This window comes from Gymnoscopelus braueri (genome assembly GCF_963280865.1).
Source record: "Gymnoscopelus braueri genome assembly, chromosome: 20".
Taxonomy (NCBI): domain Eukaryota; kingdom Metazoa; phylum Chordata; class Actinopteri; order Myctophiformes; family Myctophidae; genus Gymnoscopelus; species Gymnoscopelus braueri.
Genome location: NC_137622.1, coordinates 20,730,460 through 20,743,564, shown reverse-complemented (window position 1 = coordinate 20,743,564; position 13,105 = coordinate 20,730,460). Strand labels below are relative to the sequence as shown.

Sequence of the window (13,105 nt, the reverse complement as noted above, 5' to 3'; positions counted from 1 at the left end):
TTTATTCCATTTGCATGTGCTTCATTGCATTGGGGGAAAAAGTACTGACATTTTTAAAGTAATAGTATCAATACTGCAACGTAGAAATACTCTGTTACAAGAAAAAGTCAAGAATTAAAAAGTACTATTGGTATCAAAATGTACTTAAAAGTACCAAAAGTATGCAGAATGTCCCATTGATAGGAACCATAGCAATTCTGGAAACAATATATAAAGTAATATAAAGTGATTGATCTACACATTCGTGTGTATTCGCCTAAATGCTGACATGACACAGTATTGAACAAAACATTTTATTTTTTTGACAAGGCATGTTTTGAATGATACCTGGGACAACAACAAGAACTTTGTGTAAATCTAATAATAATAGTGATCATCAGTAACCAAATTTTAGTTCCATTTCTTGACCTAGATATTATGCGTGGTACTTATGCAGAGTTCACAATAGCAGTGACAAAACAACAGGCTACAAGCCATTTTCAATGGAAGCCACTCAAGCCAGGGACATGAAGCTACAAACGTACACCTGACACATGGTGCTGACGTGACAGGGTTGACACACTACAAAAAAAGTTCCAATGACGCATCGAAGCGTCAATCATGTTTTTGTTTCACCATTTCTCACGCTCTGTTGCGTGAATGGAAGAAAAACATTCTTGTCATTAACCAGTTCCCTGTGTCGTTTAAACCCATCCTTTTCATTTATGCAGTGTGGCTTGAGCAACACTTTACTGTCTTAGCGACAGTGTAGCTGACCACACCTGTCATTTTGTAACTTTTGTTGCTGCTAGTGTATACACAGCATTACAGTAGGTCTCATTCATTTGTCCTCTGTAAAACATTCAGTTGAAAAGAATGAAGTCTAAAAATATGGTACAAAATGTAATGTACACTCTCTCTCACACAGACAGACTGACAGACAGACACACACACAGCTATACTTGTGTGGAACTTTAGTAGAGTGACATCAACTTTGCAATCCACAAGAGGTACTCCCCTCTCCCGGACCATATTCACATGGTAGCAATTTTGCGCCAACTTCATACTTGTTTCCCACCTACCCAGTTATGAAGTAAGAACAAAATGGCCACCATGTTAATATGACCTGGTGCAATATGACCTGGTGTTTAGGGTAAAGTTCAGCAAATTATTTTTTCCTATCCTCTTCAGTTTTCTTCCAGCTATTGCTCTATCTCTCAGAGTTGGAATCGCCAGCAGAGGTGTCCCAGTCGATCAATGTTTTTATGCAGGACACTATGAATGGGAGACACATATCTTGCCACATCCCCATCCCGTGAAAAATCCCTGCAGAACAGACCCTTCTCCGAGCTGAAGACAAACTTCTGGGGCATGGGTCCATTGCCCCTGACATACTCCCACACAGCCAGCAGGAGGAGCCTGACCTCAAAGGGTTTGAGGTAGGGAAAGGCCTCGTGTACATTCCCCAGCACAGGAGGCAGGAGCTGACCCTCTCCCATGCAGGACACAAGGAGGCAGGAGGCCTGGAGGTGCCATGGGGAGTCTGTGGCCGAAGCTTCCCGGGAGGCCTCCCAGTGGGCCAACAGCGTGGCCAAGAGTCCCCGGAGTACTGCCGAGCAGTAGCAGAGAGCCGGGCGCCCAGCAGCTACCACATGGAGCAGGGGGAAGATGACAGGGTGGGCTTCAAAGCAGCGACGGATGTGGATATCTCGTTCCACCGTGGTGCGGGCATGCTCTTCCGGTGGCCATGACAATTCGCCATTGGCCACATCTGGACAGATGTTTTCCACCAAGGTTACTGCGATGACCTTGGCTGCCTCTGCGTTGATTGGCAACGGCTCGTCTGGGTCAGATGGGGTATGTCGAGAACCATTGATGCTGCCGTTAAGACCGGAAGAACTGCAGCACTGGACTGTCACTGCCAGCAGGGTCTGAACATTCTAGTGACAGATAAAAAAAAATTCTGGTATTAGAGAGGCAATGTTCTGCAGTAAATACAATAAATAGAAACAAATGATAGTAACATTGGTTATTGTGTATCCAAGCATACGATGAAAATGAGACAGGGAGATTACAACTTTCATCCAATTCAACTAAAACCATACAACATGACTCACCTGGATAACCAGAGCTGGGTCAGGGGTTAGTTTAGCACAGCGGACCTTCAGACCCTTGCCAATCACTCCAGCATGGAAGACAGACCACACACTTCCAGAAAAGTTGACCGTAGTGCCAAACCGACAGTTGATGTCCAGCAGGGAGGCTCCCAGGTCAGGGGACATGGATGGAGAAACTGGGGGATCACCAGCCATGTCGGCAATCTGCCCCCCAAATAGGTCAGCGTTGCCTTTGTGCAGGGCTCCCTCCACCAGCTGCTGAAGCACTGACTTGAGAGCGAGAGGAGAATAGGCTGCCAGCCGGGACAGGAGCAGGACTGAACAGCTCACCGCCTCTCCCGCCTGCCCTCCATCTCTCCCCACTTCCCCTCTCCTTCGCAGTGCCAGGAAGAAGTAAGTGACAGCGGCACGGGAGAGCAAGAGAAGGCGTGCTGGCGAAGCGGTGCGAGGGAGGGGGCTGGAGGACAAGAGGCGAATTGTGGCATGGGATACAGCCGGGTCGCCATGGAGGAGGAGCAAGCAGAAGTCGTGGAGATGCCCAGAGACTGCCGAACCCAACTGGATGGCCATGGAAGACTGGGCTCCTGCTGCTCCTCGCCTCTCCTCATCCTGACTCTGAATGGCTGCGGCCAAGTTGAGCAACAGCTGTCGGAGCTGTCGTGGACCCAAGGTGTGAGTGTGAATCTGAGCCACACACCGGGTCACAGCAGCAGGGATGAGGCCTGGCAGGCAGGCGGAGAGTGGAGTGTGCAGCTGCCAGGCCAGGGCCAGTTCCTCTGGGTTACGGGCTTGGGTGAGCAGTTGACAGAGGGCCTCAGTGGCCACACTAGGACCTCCGTACACAGACAGCAGGCACAGCAGCTGGTGGAGCCATAGGTGGCGCTTCCTTTCCAGTCGCAGCGTCTCAGCGCAGAGCTCACCCACATGGGTCTGTAGCTCCTCCAGAAAGGGGATGACCCTCCCGGCTTGGGAGGAAGCAGAATGATGGTGGCTACCTTCCCCTCCATCAGAGCGGTTATAGACCAGCTTATGGAGGTGCAGAAGCAGCATCTGCAGCAGGCGGTCGCAGGCCTCACGGACACCTTCATGTGGGGAGGGAGTGGGGCCGGACATTATGACCGATGCAGGCGTGGCAGTGTCCGCCAGGAAACGGAGGACCCGAGCTCCTCCCGATGGACTCTGGCTGATCAGGTGGACGGCCAACCCAAGCATGTTATCCAGCTCCTCCCGGGGGAGACCCTGAAGCAAAGCCTGCAGTTGTAGCAGGACAGGTGGTCTGAGGAGCTCAACCAACTCTGCGGACACAGCGCCCAACAGATTGGGGGACAACGCCGCCAGCTGGAGTAGAAAGGGCACTGCTGCTCGGCGAAGCTGAGGGGAGCTCTCCCACGAAGAGGAGGATGAAGAAGGAGACAGAGGGCTAGAAGGGTTTAGGCTCTCCTGGAACATCCTGAGCAGCTCCTTCTGGATACTGTCTGAATGATGAGCTGCGAGGTGACCCAGGATTCCCACCACCGAGCCGATCTTTGGCACCCTGCTGCCTTTATCTCCTCGTCCTTGGTCTCCTTGATCCTTGGAGCCATGAGAACCGAAATCCTTGAGGCCACAGGCCAGCACTCTGCTGATGATGGTGCCCGGGAAAGCTGAGCCAATGTGAGCTACCACCCAGTCGAAGTGAGGAGAGTGCTGCACAGAGGTGTCCAGCAGGGCGTCCACGCAGGCATCGGGACACCACGCCAACATGGCAGCTAAGCACTGGGAGTAAGCCTCCATCAGAGAGCGGGTGGCGGCACAGGACATCCAGAGCTGGAGCAGCTCATTTAGGCTGGAGGAGTGGGGGGCAGCCCTGCGGCCAGCGTGCTTGCTGCTCAGCTGTCCCAGTAGATCGACAGCCCAGGCAGACACCAGTGGGGCCCAGGCCCGGGGGTTGAGACGGATGAACTCTGACAAGACGCCATGGATCTCCTAGAGAGAGAAAGAATTTTAACTCACATCAGGTGAATATAAATGTCAGCTGAATATAATTTACATTCAGTACCAGCCCCAAAAGTTTACTTATTTTTTTTAATCTATTTTCAACATTGTATAATGAAGTGAATAGTGAAGACATCTACAAACCAAAAGGTGTTAAACCCATCAGAATATATTTTAGAATCTTTCACAGTTTGCATTGGTGACATCTTTGCTCATCTTTAAAAGAAAACATTGCAGATTTTCTGCCGAAATCCCATTGTTCTGATGTGAGGAAATCAAATCAATAATGTAGCGTGGGAAGAAATACCATGTCTTCTCCACAAAATGTTGACATCTTGAAAAAACGTGTTGTTTCAGGTCATTGGGCTTATGGAATGCCCAATTAAACAAACCCATCTAACTATCCATCAGGCTCACATTGGAAAAATGTAATCACAGGTCGCCATTACCATTTGAGCAGTAGCTAAGGCATTAAACAAATGATAAAAACAAACATTTCCACAAAAAATATTATTACTCATTTACCATAACCGTGCAGCCTTACTTGAATGTGTAGCTGTGTCCAAAGTTAACGTTTGTCTGGTATTGTATGCATTATGGTGACTTTCTGTGACAAAGTGACTTCCTGGCGCCAGGTATAAAAATTGGGATTCCTCCATACCTGTATGATGTCCTCCAGGTTGGAACTGACTCCAGTGCTTGCATCGCCTTCCATCTCCAGGTTGTGTAGGAACGAGGAGACGTGCTCATCGTAGACTCCCCTCAGATGCTCCAACACTGCCCCCCGGCATGGCGGAACAGAGCGCAGCAAGCGTACAGCACAGCGAGCATGCTCCCTAACGCTCAGCTTACGGCCCTGAGCCGTGTCCACACCAGTGATGAATGATTTGATTTCCTGGGACAGTTCCTGGGCACTAAAGTGAAAGAAAGGGCGAGTGATTCTGATGCTGAGGATACCCTGGGCCTTTTGCATACCAGGTTTATGAACGGTTCCATGTGGAAACTAAACATGACTACTTTCAAAAGTTATTATCCCACCCTATCGGGGTTCAATCAGTACCCAACTCGAACAGTGCTGAGGTGCTCACTGCAGGCACTCGCTTGGTAGGCACCTCGCTTAGGCGAGCCTCAAAGGCTCAAGGCCACTTCTGCCAGCACACCTGTCTTGTTTTTTTATTGAGTCAACATGGGACCCATTCCTTCGTGAATATAGGGCTGATGAATGGGGCTGTCTCTAATGCTGGTGTAACGGCCAAACAATGCAGCGCCCCGAACCGGGCTCGAACTCGAAGTCCAGGGCTCACCAGTCCGGCCAACAACCCCCTGGGCCAGGGCGGAGTGAGTTACGGCCAGATGTGGGGGCGCTACACTGAGGGAAAAAATAGGGCTGAGGAATACACAGTCTAATTTGGGATGGAAAAAGGTTAATGAGGGAAAATAATACGGCCTACTTTAGAAAGGGGGGCGGGGGGGGGGGGTCATAAGTGCTGAGGGAACATAGGGCTGAGAATATACAACCTAACTTGGATGGAAAATAATGCATAAGTGCTAAGGGAATGTAGGGCCGAGGGAACATATGACTGACCCCGTTAGTGGACATAACGACCATAAATAGGATACATGGAGTAGTAGAATAAGATATTGTCGGAGAAAGATCAATTTCCATTTAACTTATGTATCATATAATGTATACTACTATGCATCACACATCAAAATGTGTCATCTGAAGTACAGGCGAAAGAAAACGGCCACATGATCACTCCTATATCAATACATTGGAACTCCAATGTATCAATATTATCTTAGATAATATTGATAGGCTATGACATTTACAGCAGTACACACTGCACACAAGTGTTACAGCTTAATTAACTACGAGGGGTTTAAACAGATCAATTGCTTATATTGTTTAAATGGCAATAATAATATTAATAATAATAATTTAATACATGTATTATGGACTTAAACGTAAGTGCTAGTTCTCACCTCAAGGCATTTTGCGGCGTGTGAGTGTGTGAGGTCTGCATCGCTTTCAGGGGATTTCCATCCACAACGACAGACATCGCTTGCTCTTTCAACATTAATGCGTCACATTCAAACTAAAACCTTGGTCCCTGGGTTTTAAATGTTCAATAGAGGGAATGTGGTGGCTTACTGTGGTATTTTAGTTTAATTCTCTCAACAACATATGAAATGGGCGCTCCATAGACGGAAGTAAGCTCTTCTTCGACGACGTACCGAAAAGGATAAAGCACGCTGGGAACGGACGATTCGGTTCACTGGCGCCACCTCCTGGCCGTGAATCGAACTGGTGGCAGAGGTGCTACACAGACTGCAAGAATACAGTGGTGGAAAAAGTACTAAAAAATGTTTTACTTAAGTACAAGTAAGTATCAATACGGCAACGTAGAAATACTCTGTTGCAAGTAAAAGTCCGGAATTCTAAATTTACTTGAGTAAAATGTTTTACTTAAGTACAAGTAAGTATCAATACGGCAACGTAGAAATACTCTGTTGCAAGTAAAAGTCCGGAATTCTAAATTTACTTGAGTAAAAGTACAAAAGTATTGGTATCAAAATGTACTTAAAAAGTACCAAAAGTAGAAAGTAGCCTACTCATTATGCAGAATGTCCCATTTCACAAGTTTTCGACAATTAAGCTCACAATGCGTCACATCGCGACGCATAGTGAGCTTGTAGATCGGCTAAAAATAAAAATCTACAGTACCTGTTTTCAAATAATTGTAGTGGAGTAAAAGTACAATATTTGCCTCCGAGATGTAATGTAGTAGAAGTAAAAGTACTGAAAATTGGAAATACTCCAGTAAAGTAAAACATACCTATGGTATATCCAGAACTAAATGTAGCATTTCAAACACGAGAACATGGATTTCCATGATATTACATTTAATTGGTAAAACACTTACGCCCCTACGGAACCTCTCCCTCCGCTGTATAGCTCGGAGCTATACAGCGGAGGGAGAGGTTCCGTCGGAGCTATATTTAGGACTGAGTTTGACCTTTGGTCAAGTACTGTAAGGGAGAGATGTCACCCCAACTTTGTGTGGGCTCGGCTGTAATGCAATCAGTTCAAAGTTCCTGGCCGTACTACCAGGGCAGGAATTTCAGGGAGGCCATGAAGGCCATGGCCGCCGTTGCCCCACAGTTTGGCCTTCTGCCCTCAAAAAGATTATCTGCCCTGAGGCCACAGTGGCCTTGATGCCCCATCCACACTGCCCTCCAGCTGATTTAACAGTTTTCTCCTCTGTCTCTTTCCTGTAGTCTTCACAGACATGAACCGTGCAGGACATGAACCGTTTGTGGTCAGAAAAGGACATATGCAACTGAACTAGGCCCTTGCAAGAGCGTAGATTGCCAAAAAGGGTGACAAAAAAGGATGACCAAAAATAGTTACATCAAGGTCCTCTGCCAGGTGCAAAGACAACTCAGACAGTCTATGTGACTTCTGAGACACCGAGTATGTGACAAACAGAACATAAACTCACATGCACGAATCATTCAGATGCTATTTGGGCCAACAGTTACAGGACATAAGGTCATCAGACGGAGTACAGAATTACAGTTATCTATTTCACTGTCAAGATTCTAAATTCTTAACTCCTCCTCAGTTCTCATCCCGCATCCTCAAACCAGTCCAGTGACTCTCAGTCAGTATGAACTTCTGAACTCCTTTTCAGGAGTTTGTACAAAAATGTATTTATTTCACTGATAGTTATACTTCATATTTAAAACAAATTATTTCTTAACCCTTAAATTAAATGTGGCATTTCAGTGGAATATCAGTGTTTTATTTGATGGCCTTACTGTCCTTGCATTTGGCCTTCGTGCCCTCAAAACATTTACAAGGCCAAGTGGCCTTGCCCCTAAAAAGATGAAATTCCAGGCCTGCGTACTACACTAGAGAGTCCAGGTGAGAGGTGAGAGTCACAACAGTCGTTCTGATAAATCTTTTGTTCCTTGGTTCAGAGGCATTGACACCCTCTGTCTTGTCTTGATCATCAGAAGAAGTCTTTTGTATTCATTCCGGCGGTGACGTTACTGACGTGCCGGGGGAACGCCCGCCGCTCCACACGGCTTGTTTGTTTGTTTGTTTTCTAAGCTCACGTCACCACTATTTATTTACTGCTCAGTGCTCTGATCCGGTGTAGAGACCGCCTACTGTATCCGCCAATTATTCACACTCATGCATGCGCGCGTACAGGCCGTTTCCGCATCCGCTCTAAACCAGATCTTTAACCTGCAAAGCATCATTTGCAACATCAGCTGATCCTTGATATATGCTGGCTGGCTGATGGAGCCATTGGAGCAGAGCTGAGCCGTCGGACAAGGTCGCACTGTGAAAATAACGGTAAGGTATGAACATTATAAACGTTTCCATCCGTAACCAATGATAATGTCGCGATGCGACTGCTATGTTAGCGTTATGCAGTTCTTGAAACTGAAGCTATGTGTTGGATAAGAGGATATATAGCCTGGCATGGTCAGACTAATATCACTGCGTAGTTTTTTTTCGCACTAGCAGATTCTTCTTGTTTTCCAGTCTCTATTCTTCAAGGTTTTTCAGGCCAATGACCCCCTAGCTGAGAGAGAGATGAAGCAGGGACCCCCACTAGATACTGTATAACATTGTTTGTGTTGCAGATTAAACTTGTTCACAGATGTCATAGATAGCTTCAGAGACTTTTTTGACAGCGCTATCAGTGTTGTGGAAATCAATGGATTTTGTTTTGTTTGTTGACATCCCCAACCACCTAAAGCCTAATTATAGCTGTAGTATACAACCCTCGTAGACGTATTTATGATTCGTCAGAATCATAAATACGTCTACGAGGGTTGTATACTACAGCTAGCCTAATTAGTCAATACTTGACCGTTGCTTCTGTACTTGGTCTGCTCTTTTTTCCCTCTACACACCAAACCTCATTGCCGAAAATAGTAGATCTATAAGCTCACTGCAAGGCGTTGTGTGCTTGTAGATCTGCTGTTTTTGGCTAATGTTCCCCTCAGAATAGAGATCATTCTAGGGTTCAAGTAGTAATATAAATCAAAAAATAAGTTTAAATCGTACAAGGATTTGGAGACCCCCCTGTAACTCTGAGGACCCCCTGTTGAAGATGCATGCTATAGATGATAACGTGTTGGCTCCCATAATTTTCAAAAGCTTTCGATCTCGAAGATTGTGGAAGAGATAGTCTTGCTGGAGAGACTAGACTAGGACAACCAGCCATATCTGTTTGCAGCCAATGAATCGTCCACTGAAAAAGAAAGCTTGCTTCAATCTGTCCTATCTATCTCATGTTTGTCTCAACGTTTCGACTGTTAGCTGAATAAAAATAATACATATGTTACTGAATAAGTAACATATGTACAAATATCGCCTCTATCTATGTCTTATGATCGGTGTATATTATCACAGGTGCTGAGACTCATGCAAACTGAAAACTGATGAAGGATTACAATATAGCCTGGACACCGATCAGAGCTGAAGATCATAAATAATCTAAAAAAAGTCATACAAGTCTGAAGGAAGAAAAGAAAGCCATGGCCCCAACACTGGTTGGTAAATTTTGTATTCTTAATCTACAGTACCAATTTACAGCGGTGTTAAATCATGTTAGTTCTTGAACCTTTTGTGGCTTTATTTTGTTGAGGTATTGAGTTTTTTATTTTTATTCATCTCCTCCAATTCAGTCACTATTTTTGTAACTTGTAGCCTAGAATATGGGTGACTCTGGGTTAAAAATCAAATATGCAGTAAATATTTTACTGCATATTTGATTTTTAACCCAGAGTCCATTTGAGCCAAATCTGCTGTTTTGTTGCCAAACACGCAATTCTGATTGATTGAAATTTTTATTAGGCAAAAGAATGTAAAACAACACAGTTACATTTATAATGCTTTTGTCTAAAAAGGTCCGGCCAAAAAAGTCCTTGCGGACTTGTTTCCGTTGGGGTCCTTGAATTAATTTCATAGACATATATAGTAGCAACCAAACAGTTCAAAAATCAACATGAAAATACAGATACAGAAAAAAAATACCAAAAAAAAGCATGAAAAAATACAAAAATATGTACAAAAAAAGGGGGGGGGGGAGCATGGAAAAATAAAAATTATATACAAAAAAAGCATGAGGAAATAAAAAATATGTACAAAAAAGAGGAGGGCGGGGGGGTCGTCTGTCTACAGGGAAACTGGTACTAGCTCCTCTTTAGGCCTCCAGAAAGATGAGTTTTTAGGGCTGTTTTGAATGAGCCCAGCTATTCTGTTTCTCAATCCAACTTGTCTCCCAAATTTTCCACAGTATGATGAGAAGCCAGAGCTTGGAGACCTGATTGAAATTGACCGTGGAAATTATCAACACTGGGCATTGTACATTGGCGATGGGTATATTGTCCACTTGGCACCCCCTTGTGAGTCTTATACTATACTGATGAAGATCCAGAAAATATTAATTTAAGATCCAGCACTTGATGTTTTGCATTTATTGTGCAAGAAAAGGACTTTGCAACGTCCATGAACATATTAAATTGAATGGCACTCAACAGCATACCATTAAACGTCTTTTTTATAAAACATGTTACAAAATTCACCAAAACTTTGTCATACATCCTCCCTCTTCTTTTTTCTTTACCCCCCCCCCCCCCATCTCTTTTCCCCCCAATTAGCTGAGGTTCCAGGAGCAGGCGCCAACAGTGTGATGTCTGTCTTCTGTGAAAAGGCTGTGGTTAAGAAAGAGCAGCTGTGGGACGTGGTCGGGACCAACCAGTGGCAAATCAACAATGGCCTTGACTCTAAGTATAAGCCCCGAGCAGTGCAGGACATTGTCAAAGAGGCCCGTACACTGGTGGGCCAGGAGCTTCCCTACTGTGTCTTCAGGGGAAATTGTGAGCACTTTGCCACTGAGCTGCGCTATGGCAAGTCAGAGTCTCGCCAGGTAGATATATTCAGCTTCTTCCATAAAAGCTTCTCAGTGAACTCTGGAGAATGAGTGCCTGCTAGCCTGCCTTCATATTGTGCACACAATACAAATATTGTTTTGTATTTAGTATAGCTCATTGTATTTTAGTACCATAAATGCTGCTACAGCAGTATTGTATGCATGTGACAAAAAAAAAAAGGTCTCATTGCAGTGGTGGAAAGTAACTTAAGTAAGGTGTCACTGTTGCTGTATCCTACTGACTCACCTGCCAGTGAGGAACCCCCACCAGGAGGACGTAGAGCCTTCGTCCTACTCTTCCCGTCCAACACTCCCTGAGTCCGACTCAGGGAGTGTTGAACGGGCAATGACCAGTATCACCCGCCCGGCCCGGCCTCCCTCCCCCGAACACGGGCTAACTGTGTTCGCACAGACGCCCATCAAAGCCGGATGCACCACGGTGGATTCGAACCCACAGCCTCCGTGGTGGTGGGCAGGGACTTTACCACTGCGCCACCCGAGCGCCGAATGCTTTTAAACTTGGCAAGCAGATAAATGCTGTGGTTAGATCTTGTCGTCCCAAAGATGCATTTAAAAATAAGCTACGCTCCCATATTAATATGCCCCTCACCATTGAAAAATATATATCTCATCTTTTTAGTGATTTATGTTTATTTTCGTGTTTGTTTTATGTTTATAGTTAGCTTATACGGTGTAGTTATGTTTAGATGCCTTGTACAGCAATTTCGTAAGTCGTAACCCTGTGTTTGAAACATTTTCTATATACAGTAAATAAAGTTGATTGGATTACCATTTTAGTTTGTCAAATATTAAAAAAATGAGTACTTTTTACTGTAAGTATTTTGAAGACATTATACTGGTTGGTATTTTACTCCAATTAAAATGTTGAATACAGGACTTTAACTTAACAGAGTATTTCTACATTGTGGTATTGTTACTTTTACTTAAGTAAAACATCTGAGTAGTTCTTCCATGGCTGTCTCACTGTATTTTTTAATGTGTGTGCCATGTTTCTCTGCAGGTGCATAAGGCAGGGGAGATTGTCATGGTAGCAGGTGCAGCCACAGTATTGGGCCTAGGCCTTGTGGCTCTGGCAGGCGCCCTCTTTGGAAGTGGGAGCAAACAAAAGAAGAACACACAATGATTGACATCCCATACGACCTATTAAGCAGCTTGATTGACAGCAAATCACCAGCAAAGCCTAACTGATACTTAAAATGATTACACTGCCTAAGTCATGTATAAGCATATAAGATTGAGTGTGGTATACAGTGTACTGTATTTCTTTGGGTTCAGGGCTAGTTGGTTTTGGACTACTTTTCAAACTTTTAAAAATCTAAACCGACAGCACACTAAAGCACACATATAAATATATACAGTAACAATATGTTTTCTACAATAACAGTGGGTGAAATATTTGCCAATAAATAACGTGCCACAGCTTAAGTGCGCTAGAATCAATTTTGGGTATATTTCTGTAGAACATTGAATATCTTTCCTATCAATTTAATTGATTATGACCCAGATTCCTCTGGACTACTTTAACACTGGAAGTAACTTAACACCTACAAAACTAATTGAAGATAAGAGTTGTGTTTTTCAGGACTGGATATTTTTTTTTATTTTCTTTTTTATATTTAAAACAATGACCAACAATTTAAGATTAACTAATTATACACATACTCAATAGAGTTGTAGTATAAAACACAGCGAAGCCATTTAACAACAGCGATGTTTCAAAACTGGCTCAGACTGGTAATTGAAATCTTAATATAATGGGATACAATTGGAAAGGTCATGGCATTTCCTCATATGCGTTTCTCTGATGGGTGATTACAATTACAATAGTGTTTGAGTCCAGTCCAAGGCTAACAGTGTTTGTTTTTTTTCCCCTTTGGACTGAACATGATCAAATGTATAAAATTGTATTTAGAATTACATAGAAGTTGATGTTAACCAGTTTGCACATATTTGGAATAAAGAGTAATTTCAGTGTGAATGTTGTTTCCCCCAAGCTTAAGGAAGGACATTGGGGGTGGGTTGTTTTGTTGCCTGACTTGCCTCCCACCAAAAGGC

At 44.3% G+C, this 13,105-nt stretch overlaps 2 protein-coding genes across 2 annotated transcripts; one reads left to right on the top strand and one right to left on the bottom strand.

Moving 5' to 3' along the window:
• Positions 1 to 279: 279 nt before the first annotated feature.
• Positions 280 to 6,296, bottom strand: ints5 (integrator complex subunit 5). The gene is made up of 4 exons (XM_080415882.1): positions 6,057 to 6,296; positions 4,732 to 4,984; positions 2,097 to 4,061; positions 280 to 1,919 (listed from the first exon to the last, which is right to left on the bottom strand). Exons 1-4 carry the CDS (start codon positions 6,149 to 6,151, stop codon positions 1,197 to 1,199), a joined length of 3,036 nt encoding a protein of 1,011 aa, XP_080272008.1. The 5' UTR covers positions 6,152 to 6,296; the 3' UTR covers positions 280 to 1,196.
• A 2,020-nt stretch (positions 6,297 to 8,316) lies between these two features.
• On the top strand, positions 8,317 to 13,028 carry LOC308076128 (phospholipase A and acyltransferase 3-like). Its single transcript, XM_080416249.1, has 5 exons — positions 8,317 to 8,439; positions 9,508 to 9,647; positions 10,394 to 10,502; positions 10,758 to 11,026; positions 12,051 to 13,028. Exons 2-5 carry the CDS (start codon positions 9,633 to 9,635, stop codon positions 12,171 to 12,173), a joined length of 516 nt encoding a protein of 171 aa, XP_080272375.1. The 5' UTR covers positions 8,317 to 8,439; positions 9,508 to 9,632; the 3' UTR covers positions 12,174 to 13,028.
• The last annotated feature ends 77 nt before the right edge of the window (positions 13,029 to 13,105 follow it).